We start from the raw sequence: 12,657 nt of genomic DNA, 5'->3' as shown, positions 1-12,657 counted from the left end.
ATTGTTGTGTTGGCTGTCGTCAGATTTTATCTGGCAATCTAAGGGAGAAGAAGTCAGTGCCCCTGACTAAACAGTCAGCTATTGTATGTTTTAAAATTTCTTGAGGCACACCAGTTAAAAATTGCTGATCTATAATAAAGGCCAGTGGCAGCTGCTAGACATCTACATCCTCTATGTTTTTCGAGATCTTGCCTCTCTTTGCTTACAATTTCCTCTTCTGAACAATAAGGGCCACCAAATGAACCTGAGGTTCCCTTTCTGGATTGTGCTTCTTTATATGCACCAAAATCCCCTCCTAAACCTTTGCTGACACTTCCTCTTTATCTAACTGCAAGTAAAGAAAACAAAACAAAAAGCTTTATTTGAAAATGAACATTTTGTTCTTACATAACTCATGCTTTTAGAGAGTTCATTTAGCAAAACGGTAAGTTTCATAGGGACTGTATAATGAGGCTCTAAAACAAGCAGTATGCTTAGGAAACAATATGAGAATATTAATTTTTTTTCCTGCTTTTCTACCTGCATTGTGAAAACCACATTACAGAATATTGGGAAAGTGGGAGGAGGAGCATCACTCCGTCATCCAGCTCTGCGAGTGGACTTCCACGTGCTACAGCTCCTGGTTCGGGTTGTTTCACACCTCATTCCGGTGTTCTCTCCTGCAGCTGGCGATAGAATACTATTTGCTTGGAAATACAGGCAATCAAGCAAGAGAAGTAAGGTATGGAAGTACAATTGACTAATTGATTACTTAAAATGTTTTCTTCGTTAGAGTGACTGAGAGTGCCCATTACTCAAGAGCCTTAGATATTACCAATATTTTACATTTCTGCCTATTTCATGGGCAGTAATGATAACTAGTTGTTTGAATGTGCATTTCTTGTACTACCTCTGAGGATGACCATTTCATAAGTCTATTGGCTCTTTATACTGTAGTTCTCTTTCCGTGAGTTTTTGTTCCTGTTCTTTGTCCATTTTTCTATGAGATGTTCATATATTTCTTTTGTATTAATTTGAAGGAGTTATTTACATGTTAGTAATATTACACTTTGTCATAGTTTGCGAATTTGCCTTTGAGTATATTAATTTATTTTTTAGCTTTATGGTACTTTAAATGTTTATGTGATTGAAAATCCATTAATTTTATCTTTATGTATTCTAAGTTTCCAGTCTTTCTTAAAAGGGACAACCCCATCCTGAGGTTAAACACATTATCTTTTATTTTCTCCTATTTTAATAGTTCTTTGTTTTTGTGTTCCTGTTTTTAATCTTTGTGAAATTTATTGTTGTTTGTAGTGTGAGGCAAGAGGTCTATAACAGGTATGGTTATTGAATCGGTAGTCAAAATCCTCCCAACAAAGAAAAGGCCTGTATCAGATGACTTCATCGGTGAATTGTACCAAAGATTTAAGAAAAAGTAATGGAAATCCTTCTCAAACTCTTCCATAAAAGAGAAGAGGAAGGAACACTTCTAAACTCATTTTATGAAGCCAGCATCACCCTGATGCCAAAGCCAGACAAAGACACTGCAGGAAAAGAAACAATAGGCCACTACTCTTGAGGAAAGCAGGTGTAAAAATCCTCAACCAAATACTAGCAAACTGAATCCAACGGCACATTGAAAGGATCACATGCCATGACCAAGTGAGATTTATCCCTGAGATGCAAGGACGGTTCAACATATGAAAATCAATGAGCGTGATACAGCATAATTAATAGAATAAAAGATTAAAATCACATGTTCATATCAATAGATGCAGAAAAACCATTTTGACAAAATTCAACTTTTTTTATGATAAAAACTCTCAACAAACTAGGAAAAAAAGTCAAATACTTCAACACAATAAAAGCCATACATACAAGGGCCCTTTCAATTAATGTGTCAGAAGCATTAATGTGCTATGTAAATTTTGAAACATTGTAGTTAAGGTTTGGAATCAGGAAGTATGAGTCCTCCCAATTTGTTCTTTTTTATTTCAAGACTGGAAATTTCATATGGATTTTAGGATCAGCTTATCAATTTTTGCAAAGAATCCCTTTGGAACTTGGATAGGGACTCTGTTGGTTCTGCAGGTGAATTTAGAGATTGTTGGGTCTTCACAGTATTAGGTGTTTTTTTAAAAAATAATTTAAAATGCTTAAATTACAGTTGATATTATACTAGTTTCAGGTATACATTTATCTAACTTACTAAGTGATCATTCTGATAAAACTAGTACCCATCTGACACCATACGTAATTATTATATTATTGACTATATTTCCTAGGCTGTGCTTTACATCCCATGGCTATTCTGTAACTACCAATTTGTACTTCTTATCCCTTCACCCTTTTCACTTATTCCCCGTCAACTCCCCTCACATCTGGCAACCACCAAAATATTCTCGGTATCTATGAGACTGTTTCTATTCTGCTCATTCATTTATTTTGTTTTTTAGGCCCACATATAAGTGAAATCATATGGCATTTTTCTTTCTCTGTCTAACTTATTTCACTCAGCACAATGAATTTATCATTGTAGGTCCATCCATGTTGTTGCAGATGGCATGATTTCATTCCTTTTTATGGCTCAGTTATACTGCATTGTATATAAGCACCACTTCTTTTTCATCTATTCATCTATTGATGGACACTTAAGTTGCTGCCATATTTTGGCCATTACAAATAATGCTGCAACAAATATATGGTGCATATATCTTTTTGATTTAGTATTTTGAGTTTCTTCAGATAAATACCCAGAAATGGATTTGCTAGGTCCTTTTTTCTCTCTTGTTACAGCCTTTATTTTAAAGTCTATTTTGTCTGGTATAAGTATTGCTACTCCAGTTTTTGTTTGTTTGTTTCCATTGTCATGAAATGAAAGTCACAGACTTTCAGTCTGTGTGTGTCTTTCAATCTGGAGTGAGTGTATGGTAGACAGCATATATAACAGTCTTATTTTCTTATGCATTCAACCACCTTATGACTTTTGATTAGAACATTCAATCCATCTGCATATAAAGTAATTATTGATAGATATGTATTTATTGCCATTTTATTATTCATATTTTTGGTCTTCTTCTTTTTCTTGACTCTTTAACATTTCTTATAATACTGGTTTGTCTGGGAAGCTCTTCATCTATCCTTCATTTCTAAATGACAGTTTTGTGGATAGAGTAATCTTGGTTGTAAGTCCTTGCTTTTCATCACTTGGAATATTTTATGTTAATCCTTTCTGGCAGAGTTTCCGTTGAGAAATAAGCTGACAGTCTTATGAGAGATCCCTTGCAGGTAATTAATTGCTTTTCTCTTACTGCTTTTAAGATTCTCTCTTTGTCTTTAACCTTTCCCATTTAAATTATGATGTGTCTTGGAGTGGGCCTCTTTGCATCCATCTTGTTTGGGACTCTTTGTGTATGTCTACTTCCTTCACTAAATTAAGACAGTTTTCTTTCATTATTTTTCAATATATTTTATTGATTATGCTGTTACAGTTGTCCCATTTTTTTCCTCTCCTTTATTCCCCTCTACCCTGCACTCTACCTCCCACCCACATCCCCTACCTTAGTTCATGTCCATGAGTTGTACATATAAATTCTTTGGCTTCTCCATTTCCCATACTATTCTTAACCTCCCCCTGTCTATTTTATACTTACCATTCATACTTCTTATTCCATGTACCTTTTCCCCAATTCTTCCCACTGATAACCCTTTTTGTGATCTCCATGTCTGTGAATCTGTTCCTGTTTTAGTTGTTTCCTTAGTTCGTTTTTGTTTTTGTTATTTCAAGTTTGATTGTTGATGGTTGTGAGTTTGTTGTTGTTTTACTGTTCATATATTTAATCTTCTTCTTTTCTTTAGATAAGTTCCTTTAACATTTCATATGATAAGGGCTTGGTAATGATGAACTCCTTTAACTTGACCTTATCTGGGAAGCACTTTATCTGCCCTTCCATTCTAAATGAGAGCTTTGCTGGATAGAGTAATCTTGGATGTAGGTCCTTGCCTTTAATGATTTTGAATACTTCTTTCCAGCTCCTTCTTCCTGAAAGGTTTCTTTTGAGAAATCAGCTGATAGTCTTATGGGAACTCCTTTGTAGGTAACTGTCTTCTTTTCTCTTACTGCTTGTAAGATTCTCTCCTTATCTTTAATCTCAAGTAATGCAATTAAAGTGTCCCTTGGTGTGTGCTTCCTTGGGTCCAAGTTCTTTGGGACTCTCTGAGCTTCCTGGACTTGCATATCTAGTTCCTTTGCCAAATTGGGGAAGTTTTCCTTCATTATTTGTTCAAATAAGTTTTCAGTTTCTTGCTCTTCCTTTTTCCTTCTGTCACTCCTATGATTTGGATGTTGGAACATTTAAAGTTGTTTCTGAGGCTCTTAAGCCTCTCCTAATTTTGTTGAATTCTTGTTTCTTCATTCTGTTCTGGTTGAATGTTTATTTCTTCCTTCTGATACAAACAGTTGATTTGAGTCCTGGTTTCCTTTCCGTCACCGTTGGTTCCCCTTCCTTTTCCTTGATTTCACTTTGCATAGCCTTCACTTCCTCCTCTATTTTGTGACTATACTCAACCATTTCTGTGAGCATCCAGATTACCAGTGTTTTGAACTCTGCATTCGATAGGATGGCTATCTCTTCATCACTTAGTTGTATTTTTTCTGGAGCTTTGATCTGTTCTTTCATTTCGACCATAAATTTTTGTCTCTGCACACCTGTTACATAGTAAGGGGTAAAGCCTTAGGTATTCGCCAGGGTGGGGCAACCCACGTGACTGTGTTGTGGTGCTGTATGTAGGGGAGGTGTCAGAGAGGGGATAATGCTGCTTGGTGGGCTCTCGGTGGGCTTTCAGTCACTTCCCTCCCTACCAACAAGCAAATTGGGTCCTTCTGGTGCTGATTCCTGAGTGGGTAGGTTTGTGTACGTTCTAGGACCCTTTGAGTCTCTCTAGTGAACGTTCATGTGAGGCTGGGAGTTTCTCCCTCTGCCGCAACCCCCACAGGTTTTCTCAGTCAGAGGTTTTGAGACTTTATTTCCCCGCACTGGAACAGTGGGTTGTGTGGTCTGTCTTGCTCCTCAGTTGCCCATCTCCATCCCTCCTACTGGTTTTGATGAATGTTTTTTCTTTAATTCCTTGGTTGTTGGACTCCTATACAGTTCAATTTTCTGGCAGTTCTGGTTACTTTTTGTTTTAAAATTTGTTGTTTTCCTTCTTTTGGTTGTGTGAGGAGGCAAAGTGTATCTACCTATGCTTCTATCTTGGTCAAAAGTCCTCTTTCGTTATTTTTTCAGATAGATTTCCAATTTCTTGCTCTTTCTCTTCTCCTTCTGGCTACCCTATGAAGCAGATGTTGGATCTCTTAAGTTTGTCCCAGAGGCTGTTTATACTATTCTCTTTTTTTTGTTTCTTTTTTTCTTCTTGTTGTTCTGTTTGGTTGTTTTTTTGCTTCCTTATGTTCCAAATCATTGATCTGATTCTCAGCTTCATTCACTCTACTGTTGTTTCCCTGTAAATTGTTCTTTATTTCAATTAGTATATCCTTCATTTCTGACTGGGTTTTTATGTTCCTGAGGTCCCCACTGAGTTCCTTGAGCATCCTTATGATCAGTGTTTTGAACTCACATCTGATAGAGTGCTTATGTCCCTTTTGTTTAGCTCTTTTTCTGGATTTTTGATCCGTTCTTTCATTTGGGCCATGTTTCTTTGTCTCTTCATTTTGGCAGACTCCCTGTGTTTGTTTCTATGTATTACGTAGAGCTGCTTTGACTCTGTGTCTTCGTAGTGTGGCCTAATGTAGTAGGTGTCCTGTAGGATGCAGTGGTATGGCCTCCCCTTATCACCAAAGCTGGGTACTCCAGGTGCTCCCTTCCTGTGGGCTGAGTACTCCCTCCTTTTGTAGATGTGCCTTGGTTGCTGTTGGCAGATCAATGGGAGGGATTTACCCAGGCCAGTCAGTTGTAAGAACTGTCTGTGACCACTGACCACCAGCTTCCACCCTCTGTGGAGGGTCAGCTGTACAGAGGCTGAGTGGTGATTCTCCTTTATAGCAGTCCACTGGGTGCATTGGCTCTGGGGTTTCCCAGGTAGTGCAGGCCAAGGTCAACCCCTACCTGTGTTTTACCTGGGGCCGCCTTTCCTGATCTGTAAAGCAATCTGAGATGGCTGCTGCTTTTGCTGGGCTTGGAGATTCCAAAGCCCAGTTGTGAATCTAGGCTGCTAGTTCCAGGCCTTGGGCTCAGTGAGGCCAGCTGCTGCTTGTTTGAGAGGATTTAGGAAGTTGTGAAGAATGAGCCAAGACCTGCCATTCATATAGAAAGGCAGCTTGGGTGGGGCCATAAACTGGGTGGGATGGAGTCTTTGGGAATCTCCAAGGCAGGTCAAACTGTGTTAGCCAGGTTGATAGAATTTCAGATACTGTACCAGTCTGCAGGCTCTATAGGGGGAGGGCCCAGAAAAGGGGCGATGGTCTCTGCTTGCCCTGATGTCAGACACTTCAGCCTCTCCCTGTATGCCATTGGTGTCCTTCATGCTGCTGCCCTGGGCCTGGAGCTCAGAAGGAGTGAGTCTGAGTAGCTGAGTCTGTGTGTGGGTTCTTTAAGAGGAACTGCTTGGGGCTCCAGAAGTTTCTTCCACCGACTCAGTCTCTGCAGGTTTTTGCAGCCAGAAGTTGTGGGGACTTATGTTCCTGGCACTGGAACCCTGGGCTGGGGGGCCTGGTATGGGAATGGTTGTCCTTGCTCCTGAGATGTCCCTCCCAAATTTTTATCCACAGGATGTGTGGCCAGCCCATTGTGTCTGCACCCCTCCTACTAGTCTGGATGAATGTGGTTTCTTAAATTCTGTAGTTGTCAGACTTCCATTCAACTCAATTTCTGTTGGTTCTGAGCAATGGTTGTTCTGTATTTTAGTTGTAATTTTATTGTGGTTTTGTGAAGAGGCTAGCCATGTCTGCCTATGCTGCCATCTTGACCAGAAGAGAAGATTCAAGACTATCAATACACTTATATGTTTTACATCCTGTTGATGGCAAATAACATGTAAAGTTTTTTTTTCTGTTTTTTATTACATGTAAAACGTTTGTAAGTTTCATCTCTAGATGACCTAGTTCACACCTTGGGCCTTGAGAGAATAGAAAATAGAGAGTAAAGATAATTTTTTTTAATGTTTTTAAGGTTGCAGGGAAGCCAGGGCACAGATGCTAGAACAAGGTGAGATTTTAATGCCTGTGATAGCCACCACACTCATAAACTGGTAGCTCCAGCAACCTAGTTTCACATATTTAAATATGACATCAACATCCTCTTAATCTGCTGGAATCTACCCCGACCCCAGCACTGTTGACAAGCACAAACCCCAAATAAAAAAACCCCATAGATTACCTTGGTTTGTTTTCTAGGCCAGAGCTGCATTTTGAGCCCCTTCTGTCCTTGGATAAAAAAGAACTTATGTCCATTTAATAGTTAGCCTAATAACCAGTATTTCCACATCTCTGTAATACAGTCAGCATGTCTCAGCATCAGCGGAGAGCTTGTTAGGTATGCAGATTCTCATATCCCATTCGAGACCTACTGAATCCGAAAGTCTGAGGAAAGGGGCCATCAGTTTGTCATTTAATGACCTTCCCAGGCGATTCTGATCAGGCCAAAGTTTGAGAACCACTGCTATAATATATTCTGTTAAAGTGTATACATTGACTCTCAGTTTACCTGTTAGTGGAAAATTAAATAGCTTTCATTATTTATTTTTATTTTTATTATTTTTTAAAGATTTTACTTAGTTTTTTTTTTGAGAGGGAAGGGAGGGAGAAAGAGAGAGAGAGAAACATCAATGTGCAGTTGCTGGGGGCCATGGCCTGCAACCTAGGAATGTGCCCTGACTGGGAATCGAACATGTGATGCGTGGTTCACAGCCCACACTCAGTCCACTGAGCTACTCCATCCAGGGCTTTTTTTATTTTTTAAAAATTAATTTATTTTCCAATTACAGTTGGCATGCAATATTATATTAGTTTTGGGAGTACAACATAGTGATTAAACATTTATTTACCTTACCAACTGATCACCCCAGGTAAGTCTAACACCCTTCTGACATCATACATGCTTGTTATAACATGTTTGACTATATTCCCTATGCTGTACTTTACGTCCCTGTGGCTATTTTTATAAATAACTCTTAACTGATGACCTTTCCTGGAAACATTTGCAGAAATATTTTCTAGTTTGCAAGATCAAATTCCTTTTAAATTCTAACTGTGGAGTGGGTTATGAGTTATTGGACATACCTGGCATAGAATTTTGCCATCAAATTATGCAGGCATTTGAGGAATTACTTTGACTTCAGTTTAGTGTAATACAATTTGGGCAGTCAAAGTGGTAATTTACAAAATAGTATCCTATTCTTAGGAACTTGGACAGTTTTAAAAAACCTCCAGAGTCCTTATACTCAAAAGGCTGTGGTTTGCCTTTTGTAAATTTGCACAATAAACTTATGGTATTCTATGGCCATCACAGTAAAATGAATAAGATCATCTCTGTGTGAATTAAAGCTAAGGACAAATTTTCAAGTTCAATGGTGCTGTTTTCACTTGTTTTCCATTACCAAGGGCATCATTTGTTCATTTACCAACCAGAATAAACCAGGCTGAAGAACAGAACTCCATCAATAATCTTGTTTGATTTGGCTAGAAGGAACCAAATTTTCAGCATCTGTCCCAGTGGCTCCTCTGTATCAAGGGCTGGTGTGAACCCACAAACAGATATGGATTCCCATAGCTTTAGCTCTCAGTTATATACCATGATTCTGTAACACTGTCTGTGGGGTAAACACTGGGTTTATGAGTCTCTGCCTTTCCCTTGTCACATTCAAGATGAGCTCAGATGGGTGGAATCAAGACTATTACCAAGACCTGTGCTTTCCACTGCGGCACTCCCTTCTTAGACACTGACACTTGGGTGTGTGTGTGTGTGTGTGTGCGCGCACACATGTGCTGGCCTGATTTTGTTTTCATGTTCTCTGCATTCTTTGTGTCCTAAAATCTAGGTCACAATTTTCAGGCTCTGGGACTTCACAGAGCAGTAAATTAAAAGAAACACATGTTTTAAAATTGAAAAACTGTCTTAAATTTAGCCATTTTAAGTTTGCTGAGTAGAGATTAATAGGAAAATAACCTTTAATATCATGATCACTTTACTTTTAAAGAGGACCTTTAACAACAATTTAAGAAAGTACAAAGGGGCCCTGGCTGGTGTGGCTCAGTGGATTGAGTGTGGGCCTGTGAACCAGAGGTTTGCCAGTTCAATTTCCAGTCAGGGCACATGCCTGTGTTGTGGGTCAGGTCCACATTAGGGGGTGCATGAGAGACACCCACACATTGATGTTTCTCTCTCTCTTTCTCCTTCCCTTACCCTCTCTCTAAAAATAAATAAATAAAATCTTTGGAAAAAAGTACAAAGGATATAATCTTAGAGTAAAGGACTGACCTTTTAAGGAAAGACCATGGGTGGCCTAACACCAATAATACCTTTTTAAGAGGCGCTGGGGCACAGTAGATAAACCAGCAAGCAGGTTCTGGGCTCAGCGGTACCTGGGTGGAACCCGTGTCCTTTAATCTGTCAGCTGTGATCTTGGGCAAATCACTTTCTCTCTCTGAACCTTAGTTTCCTCAACTGCAAAATGGACTTAACAAGTGTGCTCAGTCATAGTTTTCATGTTTGTTTGTTTGTTTGTTTGTTTTGGTTAATTTGATGCTTATTGTTATTCTCAGTGTGACGTTTGGTCTTGTTAAAACAACAGCAATACCACCAACAACAGGCTAAAATGAATCACTTTTGCTAAGCCACATCACCAACCCAGAACTTAATAACTACCGTAATAGGAATTTCAGCCTCTCCCAGGAGTGGAATTTTAAACTAATTGGTCTGGAATTTCCTGATCCATATCAGTGAAATTCTATAATCTGTATGAAAAAGACCTTGCCATTCCCTTCCTCCACAAAGAAGATGACCTGGCCTAACAATAATTCTTGCTTTTCTTTTGCTGTTGGTTTCCTTGCCATACCATTCTGCCTGTGAAACCTTCCATTTTGCACAACCCCTCAGAGGTCCTTCTAGTTGCTAGACGGAATGCTGTCGGATTCATGAATCACTTCATAAAGCCAGTTACATCTTCAAATTTACTCTGTTGAACTTTCATTGTTTAGCAGTCTGACATAAACTGTAATAGCCAGAAGTACTCCCCTCTTTTTCCCATCATTATAGAGACATAATTGACATAAAACATTGTGTAAGCTTAAGGTGTAAAAACATAGTGATTTTATTGATGTATATATTGCAAAATGATGATCATAATAAGGGTAGTTAACACATCCACTACCTCACATAGTTTGTTTTGTTTTCTTTTAAAGATTTTATTTATTCATTTTTTTAGACAGAGGGGAAGGGAAGGAGAGAGGGAAACATTAATGTGTGATTGCCTCTCATGCACCCCCTATGGGGGACCTGGCCTGCAACTCCCACATGTGCCCTAGACTGGGAATTGAACTGGTGACCCTTTGGTTTGTAGGCTAGTGCTCAATCCATTGAGCCACAACAGCTAGGGTCATAGTTTGTTTTTTAAATCCATAGTGTTTTGTAAGGATTTTGTTAATGACCCACAAAGATGGTTTTTGTGATTTTAGCACATATCTGGCACATAGTTTTAAAATATGTTAGTTATCATGATAAATAATGGTGAAAAGAAAGTTCTATCACCTCTTTTCCCCGCTGCTGCTAATTGAAAGTTATTTTTGTATTTGCTTTCACTGATTCAAATATCTAAGTGCTGGGATTAATTCAGTTGCCTCTCTTCAGTGCTCTTCCCCTGAATTCTGTTAACGCAGCTGAGTGTGGCTATATTCCAGTGCTGGTGCCTGGTCCACCAATGTCTGGGATGCTAACCCCCCACACAGTGCCTGGAATCACATAGCAAATGCAGAAGAAGGGCACAGGTACCATCTCAGTGGTATCCAGCATTGTTTGGGATATTCCCAAGGTATCTCATCTCTTTCTCAGGTAAACAAGGACCTGGCTTTCTGATCGGTAGCTACACAGTCATTGCTGGCTGGCTCATGATCTTCCCCACTAGCTCAGAAACACCAAACTCCCTACCTTGGCTCCAGCCAGGTCAGCCGGTGAGAAATGACCCCTGCTTTTGTTTTTATTTTAATCATCCAGGTGTAGCTTCAAAGGGTTCCAAAACTTCCTTTCCACATCTGTTCCTGGAAACAAGAGCTGATTTTTAAAAGTCAGATTCTTATTGCATTTGAACAGTGTCTTTCACATTTCCTTTGAAGCTCCCTTTAATAGTTGCTTGATTCAACATCTTTTAAAAAAATATTTTTGTAAGAGTTAATTTGAGCCAAACTGACGACAGGTGATGCACAGCAAGATCTCAAATGGTCCTACCCAACATGCTTCTGTCTGCTTGATGCAATGAAAATATGAAATAAATAAGAATAGAAAAAGTCATTGAAACATTCGATTGTACAAATTATGTATCTGTTTCAAAATAGACTCACGTTAAATAAAACCAGCTTTTCACCAAGAGTTGTACAGTAAATGATTCCATGCATTCTGGGAAACGTTGCAACATCTAGGCAGAGCCAACATTTGAGGAAGAAGCTAAGAGAATTTGCATCCGATCACAGTCTGTGGCAGGTTTTTTTACTGCCAATCTGCGAGTTGCACTGAACACATCATCACAATCACTTGTGCAGGAAATTGATTTGTTTAAGAAGAGGGGAGGCAAACTCTAGCTTCACCTTTGCATTCATTAAAACTTCTCGAGAATTTTGTTAACATCTTACACAGTATGGTTGCAAAGAGTAAACATGGACAGTCATGAAGATGTCCTTCTTCAGGGCAACATGGCCCCGGGACTTGGACAACCCAATGGGACTGAGAGTGAGTATGAGGACTGGGGAGACAAGAGGCTTGTGTCATTTTGTTGTTTCACTTTAGAGAGACAAACTTATAACATACAACCCATGCTCCTGCCATCTTCTCCTATCTTTTCTTTCTGTCATCTGGCATGCCGCTTTAATGAAGGCTTCAGCTTTATTCTGGAAGTCCTCCTTGTCCTGCAAGTGTGTTCTATATATAGCTTCAGTATTCGATGGATCATCACAGTTCAAAGGATCGGTCAATAGAGAGTTTAATTCTTTTTTTTAAGATTTTTAAAATTTATTTATGAGGGAGATAGATAGAGAGAGAGAGAGCGAGAGAGAAACATCAATGTGTGGTTGCTGGGGGTCATGGCCTGCAACCCAGGCATGTACCCTGACTGGGAATCGAACCTGTGACACTTTAGTTCCCAGCCCGCGCTCAATCCACTGAGCTACACCAGCCAGGGCTAAGAGTTTAGTTCTTTTTTTTAAATTTTTATTTATTTATTTTTAGAGAGGGAAGGGAGGGGGAGAGAGAGAGAGAGAAACATCAATGTGTGGTTGCTGGGGGTCATGGCCTGCAACCCAGGCATATACCCTAACTGGGAATCGAACCTGCGACACTTTGGTTTGCAGTCCGTGCTCAATCCACTGAGCTACTCCAGCCAGGGCTAAGAGTTTAATTCTTGAACAAACTCCTTCATTGTTCTCCGGTGGGAGCCCAGCCAGCGCCATCAATCAAATTTTTTTCCCGGTGAACT

General features: G+C 39.4%; 1 protein-coding gene across 1 annotated transcript in view; it reads left to right on the top strand.

The window, feature by feature from the left end:
• The first annotated feature begins 304 nt into the window (after positions 1-304).
• The window catches only part of PIK3AP1 (phosphoinositide-3-kinase adaptor protein 1), a 150,080-nt gene continuing 137,727 nt past the window's right edge, over positions 305-12,657 (top strand). Inside the window, exons 1-2 of the mRNA XM_045854501.1 lie at positions 305-424; positions 545-721. Coding sequence (XP_045710457.1) covers positions 395-424; positions 545-721 — 207 coding nt within the window. The 5' untranslated portion in view covers positions 305-394. The remainder of the gene's footprint in view (positions 425-544; positions 722-12,657) is intronic.

The sequence above is a fragment of the Phyllostomus hastatus genome, unplaced genomic scaffold (genome assembly GCF_019186645.2).
Source record: "Phyllostomus hastatus isolate PE091 unplaced genomic scaffold, TTU_PhHast_1.1 phas_scaffold_1066, whole genome shotgun sequence".
Taxonomy (NCBI): domain Eukaryota; kingdom Metazoa; phylum Chordata; class Mammalia; order Chiroptera; family Phyllostomidae; genus Phyllostomus; species Phyllostomus hastatus.
The sequence above is the reverse complement of the archived record's forward strand: the minus strand, read 5'-3'. Positions and strand labels throughout refer to the sequence as shown.